The 18,038-nt window shown below is 49.3% G+C and overlaps 1 protein-coding gene across 2 annotated transcripts in view; it reads right to left on the bottom strand.

Moving 5' to 3' along the window:
* Positions 1-18,038, bottom strand: part of WNT3A (Wnt family member 3A) — a 49,701-nt gene that overhangs the window by 5,712 nt on the left and 25,951 nt on the right. For both annotated transcript variants that reach the window (XM_003123621.4, XM_021083340.1), the window contains one exon: positions 2,960-3,225. In XM_003123621.4, the coding sequence (XP_003123669.1) occupies positions 2,960-3,225 (266 nt within the window). The remainder of the gene's footprint in view (positions 1-2,959; positions 3,226-18,038) is intronic.

Below are 18,038 nucleotides of genomic sequence, written 5' to 3'. Positions count from 1 at the left end.
ATAGTTCATTTATGCATCTTAAAATTAATTCACTATCACTTAGTGGGTTTCTAGGAGAATGCAGAGGGAAATGTTTGTATTTGGTTTATCATCTTTAACTGGAAGGCCCCATTCATTTTTCAGGTCTATAATGTCTATGTGATTCTTTCCCAAATCTATTATATTACATTTTAGATTTGCGAACATAAGTAAGAATATTTTTCTCATGATCTGTGTCTAATAATTTCGATATTTGGAGTCATGTTTCTGTTTTTTTATTATTTATTTATTTGCTGGTTATCACTCACTGTGTCATCAGCTCATTTAACAGGTTATTTTTGATTAAGTGTTGAATATTGTGTTTGAAAAATTATTTGTAGAAAAAAATTTCAGACTAGGAGTTCCCATTGTGGCTCAGTGGTGAATGAACCTGACTAGTATCCATGCAGATGCAGGTTCAATCCCTTGCACAGCTCAGTGGGTTAAGGGTCTGGCATTGCCGTGAGCTGTGGTGTAGGTCGCCGACGAAGCTCGGACCCTGCGTTGCTGTGGCTGTGGTGTAGGCCAGCAGCTACAGCTCCAATTCAACCCCTGACCTGGAAACCTCCCTATGCTGTGGGTACAACCCTAAAAGACAAGAGACAAAAAAAAAAAAAAAAAAAGAAGAATTTCAGTCTAGTATAAGGTTATCATTATCCAAAAATGATTTGTCTGCTTTTCCAGGTGCATGGGTATACCAGCAATTTGGGATCACCTTAATCCATTCAGTCTTGAGATTTTATTAGCCTGCACATGACCACAAGGGCTGGTCTATTTCTCATTTTTCCTTTACTCCTTAGGGTACCAACCTAGACTAAAGAGTTATTTCCTAGACATAGCACCTTCGGTGGGCCCCTTTTGGCTCTGTGAGGATGCTGAAAGTGCAGCTCAGCATATGCACATTTTTCCCAGATAAGCAAATGATCCCTGGACAAAAGCTGCCCCAGGTACCAGGCTCAGAGTCTTGTCCTTTGTACCTTTGACTGCTAATATATCTATGTATAATATGTATATATAATATAATATATATAGTGATATGTTTACTTATTTGATACTTAACATTTATTTTATGAAAGTGTAATATACATACAAAAGTTTACATGTCATGTGTGAAATATGACAAAATCTTACAAATTACCAGCCCCAAAACAGAATACCAGCTCCTCAGAAACTCCCATCATGCTCTCTTCCAGTTGTTATTCTCTCCTCTCTCCAGGGCTTATATTCTAATAGCATTTCCTTGATCACTAATGCTACTGATCATTTTTTCACATATTTATTGGTCATTTCTAGATTTTCCCTGTGATGTGGATTTTCCAATTTTTCTATTGGGTTATCAGTCTTTTTCTTATTAATTTGTAGTGTTCTTTTTATATTATAGCTTTCATATATTTGTTGGATGTATATATTGTGAACATCTCTTATGTGGATGGCCTGTTCAGTTTTATGGTGGTGCCTTTCTATGAACAGATGTTCTTTTTTCTCTTTTTTTCTTTTTGTCTTTTTAGGGCCAAACCCACAGCATATGGAGGTTCCCATGCTAGGGGTCAAATCGGAGCTATAGCTGCTTGCCTATGCCACAGCCACAATGACGCTGAATCCGAGCCACGTCTGTGACCTACACTGCAGCTCACGGCAACGCAGGATCCTTAACCCACTGAACAAGGCCAGGGATTGTCCTCATGGATACTAGTCAGGTTCGTTAACCACTAAGCCATGATGGGAACTCCAAATGAACAGATGCTCTTAATTTTAATATAGTCCTATTATATTTTTCTTTTGTTATGAGTACTTTTTTGGCCTATTTATGAAATCTGTGCCTACTCCAACACCACAGAGATGTTCTCCTATGTTTTCTTCTAAACATTTTTTGTTTAACCTTTCCTATTTGGACTTGTAATTGATTTTTAATATGGTGTGAAGTAGGAGTCAAGATTAATTTTTTTCCATATTGTTATCCAGTTGACTGAGTACCTTTTACCGAAAAGACAGTTTCCCCCTCTGCACTGCACTATATTCTGTGATCAATCAAATAACTGTATACAGTGAAGCATTCTATACTTTTAAAGAGTGCTTTTTACATTTCATCCTATATTTGTACCTGTCTTTAGCTGGAAAATTAATCTGAGTCACCTAGTTCCCTGTTGTTGGAAGTTAAATATCCCTGTTCACTCTTCAGTCCTCTGCAATGCCCTGGTTCCACAGGACAAGGCCAAGGCCAGTTCTACTGGACATCTTTCAGTCCCTAAGCACATCACTTCCTATCAGCATTTCCCCACTGACCTTCTAAGTCCTTTTCAGAAGGGCTCACAAAGCCCTTTATAGCTTGGTCCCTGCCAGCCTCTCCATTCCCCAAATCCCTTTTTTCCTCTGTTCTCCATATTCTAACCAGATTAACTCACATTCATTCTTTCACCTCTGGGCTAACCAGTGGCATTCCTAGCCTCCCTTCACATAGATAACTGCCAATTATTCTGTTTCTCCACTCACCACCTCTGCCAGCTGAAAGTTTTTTTTGAGACTCCAGCCTGGGTTTGACTACTCTACTATGCCAAGATCACCTTGTGCATGTGAATTTCCTCATCATAGAACTTAACCACACCGTGATGTAGATAGAAGTCTGTCTGTTTCCCTACATGGAAGTGCAGGAGCTCCTGTAGGGCGGGCCTTTCTCCCATCCCTCCTTCCTTGAGACCCCAGTTACACACTGGACAGCATTGTGTTTCAGACATCTCTGGGTAGGAATTGAGCAGACCTCCAGCCTGGCCACGATAATAATCCTTCCTACAGCCAACCATCCTGCCTCCACCAGGCCACACCCCTCAGAGGACCAGGCCACACCCCTCAGGGGACCAGGGTTAGGGTCCACGAGGACCTGCCCGGGTGTGATTTCAGGGCTCTCAAGTTTACACCCCAGGACCGGAAAGGGCCGCAGACGTACCTGGCGCCCAGCCTCATTGTTGTGACGGTTCATTGCGGAGCGAGCGTCTGGCCGGTTCTCCCGCGCATCTGCGAACTCCCGAGACACCATCCCGCCGAACTCAATGTCCTCGCTGCACCCGCCCCACTTCCAGCCCTCACCGGGAGAGCCCTGGTGACGGCTGCTGCAGCCGCAGATGGCAGCGGAGCCCTCCGCACACGAGCGAGTCACAGCGAAGGCAACTCCAGCGGAGGCGATAGCGTGCACGAAGGCAGACTCCCGGGTGGCTGAGGAAAGAGGCGATTTGATTGGCAGGACCTGGCGAGGCTGCTTTGACTGGGCTTGGGGTGGGGGCGTGGCTGCCTCTTTCTGGGCGGGTCCTGGACACCCACTGCAGGCTGCCTTGCTACCTCTCACAGAGGGAACCGAGGTGGTCAAGTGCAGGAAGCAGGGGTGCAGTAGGACAGTAGTCCGCGTTCCTAAACAAGGACCCAAGGAGGAGGGAGAGGTTCCCCAAAGAAAGTATACGGAGGACCAAAGAGCCCAAGAGGCAAGCTACTGGACATTACTCGTCATGGGGAACCACAGGGACGGCTGAAGTCAGAAAGTCAGATCATAACCAGAGGGAGAAATAGAACCCTCCACACTGCTGGCTGGAAGGGAACTAGTGCTGCTGCTTGGGAATCATTTGACAGCTTCTTGAACACACGTGCCTACTATAGTCATATGCCTCTGAGGTGTTTACCCTGGAGGAAACGTGTCCACGCAAAGAAGCAAATGTCACTGCTGCTTTATTTGCAATAGTCCTAAACTGGCAGCTCCAAAATGTCCATCAACAGGTGAAAGGATGAAATAAGTAATGTACAGTATGGCGATTAGTGTTAATAATATCGTATTGTATATTTGAAAGTTGCTAAGAGAGTAGATCTTAATTGTTCTCACTGGAAGAAAAAAATCTGTAACTGTGCAGGGTAATGGATGTTATCTAAACTTATTTTGGTGATCATTTCACAATATAGACAAATATTGAATCATTATGTTTTATACCTGAACTAATATGAGGTTGTAAGTCAATTATATTTCATATAAAAATTGTGGCATATCCATAAAATGGAGTTCTATCTAGCATAAGAGGAAAGAGAATATGGATGAATCTCAGAATAATCATGCTGGACTTGGAGAATAGACTTGTGGACTTGTGGTTGTCGGGGGCGGGGGGGGGGGGGGGGAAGAGTGGGATGGATTGGGAGTTTGGGGTTAACAAATGCAAACTATTGCTTTTGGAATGGATTAACAATGAGATCCTGCTATGTAGTACTGAGAACTATGTCTAGATACTTACAACGGAGCATGACAATGGGAGAAAAAAGTATGTATACATGTATGTGTAACTGGATCCCCAAGCTGTACAGTGGAAAAAAAATTGTGTTGGGAAAATAACAATTAAAAAAAAAAAGAATAATCATGCTGATTGATTAAAAGGCAGACAAAAAAAGCTTATTGCTACTGTCCCTACAGCCCACCATGGAGCTCCCCTTCCCAGATTTCCTGGTTAGAAGCTTTCAGCATCTCAACAGCCCCTCCCAGGGTGTGGCTCCCAGCCCACATACTACCCACCTGTGGCTCTTTTACTGCCTGCACTCCCTTCTCTTCCACTTAGTGCCTTCCACCAGGCACTAAGAGGCCCAGCGGAAGGGTCATGTCTTCTGAACCTTCTAAAGGCCAGTGCCTCCATGTGCTGTGCCCTGTGCTCCTTGTTCTATGCGCTGGCCCCATGTGCTGGTAGAATGCCTGCCAGGAACTGTGATCAGGTCACCTCTGGCCCTGGGGGCTGGTATTGGAGCTGCCAGAGCCGCTGCACGCAGTCTTCTTCCATATGTGGGAAAACTGAGTCAGGGAAAGTGGCATTGGTTTTGTAGAGGCCAGTGGGAGATGGCTGGAGCTTGGGAAGAAAAAAGGTCAGTGGTCTGGATCAGACAGACATGTGAGGAAGTCAGGGAGGCCTGCTTCTGAGAGACCAGCTGCAGGGGGTTGCTGGGTGTGGGAGGCCTATTTTGATTCTGATAGACAGAAGCCTAGAGGAGTTGGTTTCAAAGGACAGGCAGGATGTTGACAGAGGAAAAGCAGGGAGCAGGAGTATTTTGCATGGGAGATTCCACAAGGGCAGAGCTCCAGGGAGGAAAGATTGGGCTGGCAGGATCAGAGGGAAGTGCAGGACATGTAGGGGATAGCCTGGACTTTACAGAAGCAAGACCCCCCAGCCAGGCTTCCTCAGATGGGGTGAATGAATGTATCATGCTTCCTGAGTGTGTGCAAACACTTTTTTTTTTTCTTTTTCTTTTTGGTCTCACGCACAGCATGTGAAATTTCCCAGGCCAGGGATCGAACCCATGACACAGCAGCCACCCAAAGCTACAGCAGTGACAATACCAGATCCTTAACCCTCTGGAACTCATGTGCAAACATTTCTTCAAGGGCACCAAGACATGATCCACCCTTGGTGGCAGACAGGATTCTGGGGATGTCCTAAATCCTGTGTGAACTGATAGAACTCACTCCTCAACTCACCATTCTATACGTGTGTGTGAGAGGACCTGCTGTTTGCCAAGCCCTGCTGGAGAAACATCAGGGAGCAAGATGACCTCATGGAGCTTACCTGCTGAGTAGCAGGAATTCTAAAATCTTGGGTTTAAAAAAAAAAGTGCCATGGGCTGTGGAGCCTGGCAGGCCTGGGGCTGAATCCTTGCTTGGCATTATACGGCCAGTGTACCCTTGGGTATCTTTGCTGCCATCATGTGGGGTCCTGTGCCCCACCTTTCCTGGCTCTGACTTATCTCTCCTTAGGCCTTCAGCTGGCAAGAGGGAGGAGGGAACATGAGAGATGTAGAAATAGGATCAACTAGGGCCTCTGTGCCTGTGTCCCAGAGTTGCTCTAGGGTAGAGGTCCCACAGCAGTTCTGAACAGTGCTGGGCTCCCAATGGCTATAGGACATGTATCATGGGAGGCTGCAGTCTCCTCACCCCCATCAATGCCTAGGAGGCTTTTTTCCTTGGGAAGAGGATGGACAGGTGGGCTCTACCTTGCAGAATGAGCAGAGGTTTCAGGTTGCTTCCCACACTTCCTCTAGCTGCATAGTCTCACCTATTCCCAAGTTTGCAGCCAAGTGTGTATGCCCCAAAACCCAGGTGGTAGAGGCAGGGAATGGTAAGACAGAGTTCTAGCCAGCAGTATGCACACACTCAGACTCATCTACACAGCTTTGTACACATCCACACACACCTGCCACTGAAAAAAGCACATTTACTCCTATACCAAGAACATGCAGAGTAGGATGCATCTGAGGAAGTGCCTTCTGCACCAGCTTCCTGAGAGCTGTCAGGTCCCACACTGCTTTTGGTGACTCTTTCCATGGATTTGCCAACACTTATGGATGGTTTTGCTGGTGCTGGCCAACTTGTGTACTCCCCATGTTTTGCCCAGAGCAAGTCCTGGACTCTTGCTGTTTTCTAGAAACTCCCAGGTGCAAGCACCCAGACACAAACCCAGAAAGGGACTCTCCATTTCTCTCCTATCAGCCTCTCACTGACAGCTTGGCTGGGGACTACTAAGTCTGAAGGCTGCTCTGACCTCCCAAAATGGCCCTGGCACCTCTGGCCCCTCGACTCTTCACCAGGAGTTCAGCTCTCAGTATCTCCCACTTGCATCAGAAGAGCCTCCTAGTTGGGAATGGCACTACCGGCCTCTAGCTTCCCCTGCCCCCTATCCACACACACACACACACACACACACACACACACACACACACAAAATACACTCAGACACAAACACAGACATTCTCACTGTCTCCCTCATACTTGCATGCACACACATCCACACATGTACATACTCTCATACATTTACGCACATATATGCTCTCCCACCACACACACACACTCTCACCCACAGCACTTTGTCCAGGGCCCATCTGGCCCTGCCCAGCCTCTTCTCCACTTCTTTCCACTGTGTCCTTGCTTGACTCACACACAGGCTGACTCCTGCCCCTCCTGTTGCCCTCTCAGCCTTGTCCACCACTCCCTGGCCTCCGGCCACACTCAGCCCTCATCCTTCCCTTGGTTCTTCCCAGGTGCTCTTCTGATCATGTGTATCTGCTATGTCCCCATACCTGCTCTTTGGGGCACAATCCAAGGTCCTGGCCATGCAGTCTGGGCTTGGTCCACACATGGCTCCGGAGCCTTCTGGTCTTGGGTACTTTGGGATCACCCTCCTACACCCATTCTATCTGAAATTTCCCTGATGTGGGTACTGTGTACTGTTCATTTTTTGTTTCTCATCTGGAGCCCCAGGTCCATCCCTCAGATGGTCATTGGGGAGCAAGGGCCTTGTCAGAGGAGAGGGCAGTGGCTCTGGGCTGGGGCAGAGAATGAGTTCTGCTCGCCTGCACAGGCCTACCCCATGGCTCTCTGCCCCTCCCTACTCAGCTTGTCCTTAAACGAATTAAGGACAGCTCCCTCACTGTTCCCTTTCCCAAACATCAGCCAGGCAGCCAGGCAGGTGCTTGAAACCCCTGCCCCATTTTCCTTCTATAATAAAACTGGTCAGTTACAGGCAGGCCTGGAACCACCTCCTTCTGACCCAAGGCACCCATTGAATGAACACCAGCATGGACACCTACCCCTTTCCCTTTTATCCTTCCACTCAGCAGAGTATGTGCCCTTATTTTGTCTTCTCAAGGACTCAGGTCGTCCCCTACCTCCAACTCTTCGGAGGGTGGGCTCAGCTCCCAATTTTCACCCCTCCAGAGTCCCAGTCTGGTGCCTTCCCTCCTGCCTGTGCAATGACTCTGACTTAGGGGCTGTGAGCTGGTGGATTAGGGGCACCTCCCCCCATCCCCACACATACCCAGGGAAGGGCAAAGCCCAGGCATTCCAGGAACCCATCACATACAACCTGGTACCTCCCCCACTGCATCCTCTCCAACGGCCCCTCTCAAGGTTCAGATTCTCCAAACCCTGAATATGCTCCCCCAACTCCCTCTAAGCCTGTCCCCAGGGGGCCCAGGGCAGCTCTTATAGGAGGATCCTGTATCTGTCTCTGCCTCTACTCTGCCCCCTTCATCAGTCCCTCCTCACTTCCCCTTCTCTAGTTTCTGAGATAAGGGGAAAGAAAGCGGGCCTGGGGCTTTGCCCTGTCTTGAACAGGGCTTAGAGATCTCTGCTTATCGAGCTCAGGCAAATAGTCCAAGGCCGCCAGACACACTTGAGGAGAAGGTTGTGCAGGGGTTGGGAGGGTTGTTCCCCCTTGAACTTGGAGGTAAAAGAACTCATTCCTACCCTGCTCTGTCACCAACTAGCTGTGTGACCCTGCACACTTCTCTCTCCCTTCTGGGCCTCAATTTACTCTTCTGCCAAATGAGGAGAGAGGCTCCTCACAAATAAAGTCCTGAGGGCTCAGGACACCTTGGAGTTGGTCTTCAACTTGCTCATGAGGAAAAGAAGGCTTTACAAAGACCACGTGGGCCAGAAAAACGTGAGATGGTTCATTCTGGCAAAAACAGTCCATTTTAAAATAGAAGACACTGCTGGGGAAATAACTATTAATAATAATAATAATAATAATAATAAATAAAATAAAATAGAAGACACAAGTCCTTAAGCAGGTTCCTGATTTAGCAATCAACCACAAAGGGAAAAACTGAAACTCTGCTTTGGAGAAAACTGACAGACCCTGCCTTACCAGAGAAACTGGGGATTGCAGTCACCAGCAACAGGACAAGACAGACAGATGGAAGCTATTGCGCTTCCTGAGATGATATTCCAAGGACAGCCCCACCCCCTTTGAGACATTCTCATCAAACATACAGTTATCAGGAAATATCCTACACACTCAAAGACTTGACCAAGCTCCTCCCAGTCTCAAGGGCATGAAGGACAAGGGCTGGGCTGAGGAGTCTAGGGACCTGGGGTGGGATCCTGGACAGATAAATGATATTAGTAAAAAAACGGATGAATCTGGGTTAAGTCTGGAGTTTAGCTATTAATGATGGATCATAGATTTGATGGATCTAACTGGGTTTGTGTGCTGTCTGGAGGCCTAGGAAAGGATCTGGGCTCCTGCAGTGTTTCTGTAAGTCTACACTAAATTCCAAAGAAAAAGGTAAATCTCATCCTGAGGCTGTGAAGAAGAAGACCTCCAGAATTCCCAAATGACATTCCACAGTGGTGGGGCTTTTAACCCAGGAATCCATGGGTAGGCTTTAGGGGGTTACAACTCTCCCAAATCATAAGCATGTCTGAAAACCCCAGGGCATGTCTGAAAACTTGTGTGTTTTCCAGTTTCCTTCCAGGAATAGACTGCTTTTATCAGATCTCCACAGAGTTTGAAACAAGGAGGTCATGACTAGAGGTGTAGCCTCAGTTTACAGAGGAAGGGGAACAGGGTTCCTCTGAAGTTGTGGGGGCGGGAGGGCACAGCCACAACTCAGACCAGGGTCTGAAGCCCAGCAGCTGCCCCAGTCACAGCAAAAGTTTTAGCTTTGTCAGAGTTTTCTGTTTATACAACAGAGGCAGCTAGGGAGGGAGGAGAGGAAACAATCCTGCCCATAGGAAGAGAACTGCATCTTGGAGATGAGACTGGAAATATCTTTGTCACCAGCAAAATGCCTTCTTTTGAATGGGCTATGGGAGGTCAAGAGAGGAGGGGACATGGGCTATGAGAGAGGGTGCTTAAGTATCAATGTTGCCAGTTTGCCAAGTTGCTGGGATAAGCCTGCATGAGCCTTCTGAGGCAGCTCACCCCTGCTCTTATTCCCACAGTATAACCAGGAGTTGGGAAAGGAAGAAGAAAGAGAAACTCGTGATAAAATCTTTCTTTAGGATAAGCATCTTCCATCAAGAAAACCACTTCCCCAAAATCTTGATATTGTCTCATTAGTGATTATTTATTGAGTTCATGCAAAATATCAATGATCTACAATTTCCTTTCATTCATTCACCATCTATCCATCCATCTACAATCCACCCATCCATTTGTCCGTCCATTCACCCTCTATCTATCTATCTATCTATCTATCTATCTATCTATCTATCATCCATCTATCTACCCATCTGGGACCTGAGAGTCTATAATGAGCCATACCCTAGGCTCACAACTAGGAATACAAGATAAGTAAGATACAATGTTCCCATTTTTAAGAACTAAGGTAGGAAATCTGCAAGAAAATGGAAATCTCTATCTGATGAAATTTATAGTAACCAAGGCTTTCTGAAAGTTGAAGGAACCACTTGTTCTGGTGTTAGTTAAGCATAAACTGGATGACCCACTGAAAGGTGGAGGGAATCCCTGTGCTGTGAAGGAGGAGGATGAACCAGAGAAATCCTTGCATTCTTTTAGTAGGCGGCTCTGCTATTGCAAGTCAGTTTCTTTGCTTTTGGCTGTGCTGAGTCACCTATCTTCGGGAGCTTACGGTTCATGAGGAAGAGAGTAGCAGGAACAAGGACACGCAGTAGACTTGGCAACGAGCTCTGGGGGAAGGCCTGGGATGGATGGATGAATGGATGGATGAGTGAATGGATAGATGAATGGATAAATGTGGAGAGTGCATGGATGGGTGAATATATGAGTGGATGGACGGGTGGGTAGGTAAATGGTGGATGGTGGGTAAATGAGCAGATGGATGGATGGTAGAGAGTGGATAGTGGGTGGATGATGGATGGATGATAGATTGATGGATGGGTAGATGAACGGTAGATGGATGGCAGGGTAGAGGTAGAGTCTAGGACAGGCAAGGGAGTAGAGTATGGCAAGATCTGGGGACCTGGGAGATAGAGGGAGCATCGCCTGGCAAGGCTGCATCATCACTGCATCATCACTGCAGCCAGTGCAGCCTTGGGTGCAGGGGTCTAGTGTCATACATGAGAGAGGTTTTGGCAGTTACTTCTCTTTCCCTGGGTCTCAGAACATTAGAACTAGAAGGATCTTAACAAGTCCTGTTTCTAGATTTGGATTTCATAGACTTGGTAACTACTAGAGATTATGCAAGGACTGAAACAGGGTTGCAAAGTGTTGTTACTTTTTTGAGAGAATATGACTTATAAGAAATGACCTATAATTTCAGAAAAGGACCTCTTAATATCAAAAAAGGATACATTTCCAAAATCCTCTATACTGAAGAAAGTAAAAAAAAAAAAAATTCCAAGGCCTTATCTTCCACATTTTACCATGAAGCTGGTCATTGGCAACTACTTATTAAGCACTGACTGTATTCTAAGTGGACAAGGAGGTTGTAGTCTCTGTCCTAGAGATGATTTTCCCTCAGGGAAGTCACCCAGAAGGCCATTTCATCAAGGATTGATAGGAGAGCACCACCCAGGGGCATCCCTGCCCTGGGCCTTGTGAATCCTTTTATTACTGCTCAGAGAACTGGTCCGGACAGAAAGACAGGGGCTCCTCTCTGCTGAGCCACCACCATGGGGCCTGCAGAACCTCTCAGTCCCAGTGATGTGTGGAGGCTCAGAATGGTCAGCCCCAGGCTGCCCAACAGTGAATATTGAGCCTAGACAGGGGTTGGCAGAGAGGCTTCTGCTTCCCTCAGTAATGGGTTGCATGATCACCAGGCTATTCCTGTATCTGGCCTGGCTCCTGTGTGAAACAAGGCCCTTGGTTACTGGCTGCTGTCATCTGGTGGCTGGGTGGGGACAGAGCCTGGGGCAGAATGGGGTGTGACCTCCTCCTTGGGAGCTGTAGGACCTGCCTGTCAAAGCCTTCTCCCAGTTGAGTTTTGGCCTGAGGGACAGCCCTCCCTCACCTGGGTGTGCTTCCCCTGTGACTCCTTGAGACCTAGTGCTCCACCTCTCCCTGGGACATGTTGACCTTGAGGCCGGTGGCGGGGGGGGGGGGGGGGGGGGGGGGGGAGGACTTGGTGCTGGGATTGGTCGCCAGCCTCCATAGAGCACCACATCCCCCCAGCCTCCTGACCCCAAGACCATGGCTGCAACCACAATCCCCTGCTCAGGGCGCAGAGTCTTGGATCCCAGCACCATCTCTCCACTACCCTTCAGGGACGTTTCTCTCTTGCCACTGTGTAGGGTGAACCCCCCATCACACAGGCTTGCCCTCACTCAGTCGGGGACTCTTTGTGAGTCCTCTCACTGTGTTCCAGGTAAGGAGTTCCTTGTGGCAACTGCCAGTACTCACGGTTGGATGGGCCTTTGGAGAGGCCAGGGCAGGGTAAATTGCTCCCAAGGGCACTGAGCCTCCAAAGGGCCTCTGTGGGGCCTTTTTCTGCTCCCACCTGCCCATAGAGCATCAGTGGCAGGACACAGAGTGAACTCAGTCCCCTCACTCATGATGCATCCCTAGCACATCCAAGGGCAGCAGCTGTGGCTCTCTTTCAGCTGTGGCTCCCTGCCTCAGCCTCCCTGAGCCAGGCCTGGGGCCTCTGACCACCTCCCAGGTGAAGGGCTATGGGAGGGGGAGGAAGCAGAGAGGCAGATCCAGAGATGGCCACCCCCCAAAACAGACAAGTGGGTCCTGCATTGCCTGCGCAGGTGCAGAGGGGTCAGCAAATGCTCTGTGACTGTCTCCCTGGACCATGAAGGCCTCAAGGGCACTTTTAGAGTGTTCAGGGGTTGGCACCTCTTCCCTACTAATGTCCCAACACGAGGGAAGGACAGATGGAAGACTGGCCAGAGCCCCCAGCCAGCAGTTTGCCCCCCTCCCACACAGCCCACCTTCCCTGCTCTCAGAGCTAGGGGGGGCGGTCAGGAGGGGGTGTTGCAATGGGCAATGGCATTTGGTAATCCCGTTGGCCCGTCCTGCACAAAGGATGGAGCCACCTGAGAGCGGAATGCAGCTTGCGCCCCACTGTAGCTGCGGCCCCTGACACCGCCCGGCCGCCAGCACGGCCGGCGTCCTGATTACCTGCTGAGGCTAATGAATCTGGCTTTGTGAGCCACTGTCACGCCGCGTTAGGCCCACAATGGCGCGCGATATTTTATATGAATTTCCCCCTCGTCGGCGATTAGGCCATAGCAAGCCAGTCATAGCAACCGGGAGGTATGCACGGCCCAGGGGCCTGGGGCGCGAGGGGAGCTCGCTATTCACACGCTTTAACACAGCACTCCCGAGGGCGTGTGAATCGCCAGCAGCATTTTCACTTTTCTCTTGTGCTTAATCTTGTCGTCGTCGTGGGGATATTGTTCTCTGAGCCGGGCGCGGCAGGGTGTCTCTGGGGTCTCTCCTGGCCCCTTTACATCAACTCCCCCAACTGGGGAGAGTTAATGATATACGGGGGGTGGGGGGAGGCTGCAGAGACAGTCGGAGCCCCCCAACCACCATGAACCGAAACACTTTCCGATGGGGGTCAGGGGTTGCAACCTGGATTTGGGGATGCTGGTTCCCTCAAGGGCCCCTTCTTCTCTTTGGCCCCTCCTGAGCCCTGTGGCTTGTGCCATCCTGGCTGTCCTGCCCCAGCCCCGTGCCTACCCGCTGGCCCTCCGCAGACTGGTCTGGGACACACAGGGAGGAAGACAGACCACCCCCTGGAGCCCGGCCAAGAGAAGGAACTCAGCTCCAGAGGGGATAGGCTGTGCCATCCCTTCCTGCTTCTCCCCAGTCCAGAACAGGGAAGAAGGTAGGCAGACATGGGTGGGTGCTTGACCCAGGGCTATCCAAGGGCATGGGTGGTAGGTTGTGAGGGAACAGGGCAGGCATCGAGCATCCAGCACACACTTGCTGAGATCTTGGCTAATGACTACAGACCTGTCCCAAGGAAACCAAAGAGGACTCTGACATGATATGCTTTGGGGGGTCAGCCAAGGCCCTCCACTCAGCTGCCCAGTGGGTAAGGTCCAGGTGCAGACCCACCTCTGCTAGCAGCAAGGTCCCCTTTCCCAATAGGGATGCCCCACTGGGGTATAGAAGTACAGGCTCTATGTCCTCCAGATCCTGAGACCCTGATGGGACCTGGAATCAGAAGAGGGGTGGGTGGCTCCCCCCAGCCATCTCATTAGGGAAGCCACTATGGCCCAGGCTTGAGGGTGCCTGGGAAAGCCACTGCCACCCAGAGCTCCTGGCTCTGCTATACTAAGGGCACTAAACTAGTGGGTGGACACAGGCTGAGGCTCAGTATCTAGGTGTCATTGATGATGAAATTGGGGACTGTACCCCATCTGTCACATTGATGTACTGGGACACCAGTGGGAGAAGCACCAAGGGCCCTGCTCCTCACTGTGGATGGCTCACTGCCTTATGGCTCCTTCCATTTCTCCAAAGTGCATATACCCAACTCAACTGAGACCAAGGTCCCAGAAAAGTCATTTGCCACACACAAACCTCCTGGCCTGGACCTTGAACAAGCTGCATCCACTGTGCTTCCCCAGGGGAATGGCCCTGGCTGGGCTTCCTCCAGGCGTGTCTACTAAGGTACCGCCATCTGGTACCTGACTTCCTTGCCTTTTGGCCTCCCCACCCCTTCACCTCATCAGGGGTCAAGAGTGGGTGTTGGCCAGCTCTCAGGGAAAGCAGGCGCTCCAGGTGTCCAGGAGCCTGCCTGGAGGGACAGATAAGCTGCAATCGTGTGCCAGCCTCCACACACTCAAAATTCTTCAAATGCTTTCTGCCCAGCGCAGGTTAAATTGTCTTGCTGCTGTGGGAAGTGAGAGTGGAGGGCACTTCCAAGCCTGGGCTCGCCTCTGTCGTCCAACTCCACGTTCCTCCCTGGCAGCTTCTCAGCCTAGCTCCCAGTCTTGGGCCAGGCAGATGCTGGTGTGTGTGTGTGTGTGTGTGTGTGTGTGAAAGAAAGAGAGAGAGAGAGAGAGAACTGGAAGCAGGAGGTATAGGCGCAAGCTCTTTCCCTCTTATCCTCACCCCCCACCACACACACACATGCTTGCACACGCACACGCTCACACACGTCCACACAAGGCTGGGCCCCTCTCCTCAGCTGGCTGGGCAGTGGTTAAGCTCTGTTCAACTAGGCCGCCTCAGCAGGGGTGGCCAAGCACCCCGTGGACCCTGCCACAAAGCCTGAGTGACCTCTGACATGATTAGGGTCGCCCTGACCCTAATCCAATCAGATTGATTACTGCAAGTGTGGCCCAGTGGGCAGGCGGGGGCCTCCACAATGGCCTCCCAGAGCTGGCCTCTCTCTGGGGCACCTGGCAGTCTCCTTCCTCCTGGGCCATTCAGCTCTGCACCACAATGAATCCGACCATTTCTCAGCCCTGTGGCGAGTGAGGGGGAGAGAGAGGGTTTCCTCTTTCCCACTAGACCAAGTGGTGAGGGTGTGTGGGAGCTTAGATGACTTCCATCCAGCTGAAAAAGAAGGACAGAGGGAGGGAGGGGGAGACATCAGGTGGTGTGGGGTAGTGGGGAGCAGAGGGAGCAAAGGGCAGAGGAAGGAGCATGGGCGTGGGGGAGTAGACATAGGGGGCAAACATGGGGGAGAGTGGACATGGGGGGAGAGGGGTTCAAGAGGCCTGCTGGAGTCTGGACTCCCCCTGAGAGGCTTTTGAGGGAGTGAAGGAGTACAGAGGAGGAGGGGGAACTCTCTGGGCCCCAGCCCAGAAGCTAGTGGCTTGTCTGTCCCTTGGGGCAGGTCCTAGGCACCCACAGAGCCTCCTGTCACCTAGAGAGCCCCTACAGAACCTCACAAAGGCTAGCACATTCTTCTGAGTCCTGGCCCAGCCTCTTCTTCATGCCTCAATTTCCTTAACTTGTAACCTTGGTGCCAGTTCATCCAATGGGTTTTAAGATTCAATTTGATGCTCCATGTAAAACACTTAACACATGCCCCCAGAAGTATTGTACACATATTCTAAAGAAAGAGAGAAAACTCTTTAAGGAGCAGCTCAGGCACCCCCTCCCCAGGGAAGCCCATCCACAGAGGCACCTTCAGGCATGTGTGCTCACCCTTCAGTCACTGACTTAGCACATCCTTATAAAGCACACATTCTCTGCCAGAGCACACCTTGGTACTGCCCTGTGTGCCTGCTGTGTGAACCTACTGTACACAGTAGGGAGCCCCAAACCAGACCTGAGAGCACTCCCACAGGGCTCAGCTCTTGTCCTGGGAAAGTGATGTCGAGATAGAGCTAGGAAACTCGAAGCTGCTCCAGAGGTCTGGAGCTGTCTCCCAGGTAGGCCCTGTGGGCTAAGAAGGATTTGGAGAGACTGAGGATTGCAAAGATGGGGGTCACAAAAACTGACCCTGTATCAGAATATGGGGTGCAGTGAGGGGCAGGTGCAGGCATCTTTGGATGGGCCGGGAAGGTCTGTCTATAACAGTGATGTTAGAAAAATGCAAGGAGCAGGACAAGTCACCAGCGAGAGGGCATGGCTGCTGTGGCACCCTGTGGTGGTGAACACAGAAGAAAGGAGTAGGGATAGAGGTCAAGAAGCAGGCCTCAGGGCCACCACAGCTGCCCTGACTGAGGTGCTTGTGTATCTGAACATGGCTGGTAGGTTTGGAGCTGAACGTGACAGGACCATATGTCTGAACATACAGAAAAAGGATGAAGCCTATGGGCCAGTGAGGGTGATGCTGTGCCCCAGAGGTCTCCTAGGCTGGTCTTCTATCCCTGGGGGTGAACAGAAACAGGCCAGGGCCCAGAGGATGGCATGGGTAGTTCCAAGGCATCCTCACTGGCATCTTTGCCTCTTTTCCTGCCTCCCATTCCAGGATCACCCATCTCCCACATGATCCAAGAGGAGGCTCCTAGTCTTCCTGATACTTGTCCAGACTTGGTATCATCTATAAAATCTGGGCCACCAAGTCCTGTACAAATAAGACGTTTCCAATTTCTTGTTTCCACAGAATAAAAAAGGACCCAATTAAATGATATGTTGACAGATTTTTAAAAACTTTTTGATAATAGATCACTGTGATTTTTGACACATATAACTCCGAAAAAATTCAAAGTATTGATATATACATTATATCAAAACTCTCCCTTTTATCTATTTATTTTCCTGAAAGAAGATCTTCATACTTAGATATATAAAATTTAAGAATGGGATGGATTCAATGCAGTCTCTATCAAGTTGCCAATGACATTCTTCACAGAATTGTAATGAAAAAAACTTAAAATTTGAATAGAAGCACAAAGGACCCTGAATAGCTGAAGCAATATTGAAAAAGAAAACTGGAACTGGAGAAATTAAGCTCCCTGACTTCAGTCTATACTACAAAGCTACAGTCATCAAAACAGTATGGTATTGGCACAAACACAGAAATATAGATGAGTAGAACAGGATAGAAAACCCAAAAATAAATTGAAGCATCTATGGTCAACTAATCTATGACAAAGGAGGCAAGAACATAGTGGAAGAAAGAAAGTCTCTTCAATAAGTAGTGTTAGGAAAGCTACATGGACAGCTACATGTAAAAGAACAAAATTTGGAGTTCTGAGAGTTCCTGTCATGGCTCAGTGGAAATGAATCTGACTAGTATCTACTAGGATGTGAGCTCAATCCCTGGCCTTGCTCATGGGTTAAGGATCTGGCGTTGTGAGGTGTGGTGTAGGTTGCCGACATGGCTTGGATCTGGCATTGCCATGGCTATGGCATAGGCCAGCAGCTACAGCTCTGATTCGACCCCTAGCCTGGGAACCTCCATATGCCATGGGTGTGGCCCTAAAAAGACAAAAATAAGTTGGAATTCCCATTGTGGCTCAGTGGGTTAAGAACCCAACTAGTATCCATGAGGGTGCAGGTCCAATCCCTGGTCTTGCTCCCTGGGTTAAGGATCTGGTGTTGCCACAAGCTGCTACATAGGTCACAGATGTGGCTGGGATCTGGCATTGCTGTGGCTGTGGTGTAGGCTGGCAGCTGCAGTTCCAATTCGACCCCTAGCTGGGGAAATTCCATATGTTGCAGGTGCAGCCCTAAAAAGAAAAATAAATAAATAAAATTAAAACATTCTCTAACACCATACACAAAAATAAATTCAAAATGGAATAAGGGCCTAAACATAAAGCCAGATACTATAAAACTCCTAGAGGAAAACATAGGCAGAACATTCTTTGACATAAATCACAGCAAAACCTTGTTTGATCCACCTCCTAGAGTAATGAAAATAAAATACAGAAATAAACCAATGGG

Source organism: Sus scrofa, chromosome 2 (genome assembly GCF_000003025.6).
Source record: "Sus scrofa isolate TJ Tabasco breed Duroc chromosome 2, Sscrofa11.1, whole genome shotgun sequence".
In the NCBI taxonomy this organism is placed as follows: domain Eukaryota; kingdom Metazoa; phylum Chordata; class Mammalia; order Artiodactyla; family Suidae; genus Sus; species Sus scrofa.
Note: the sequence above shows the minus strand (reverse complement) of the source record. Positions and strands in the feature narration are given on the sequence as shown.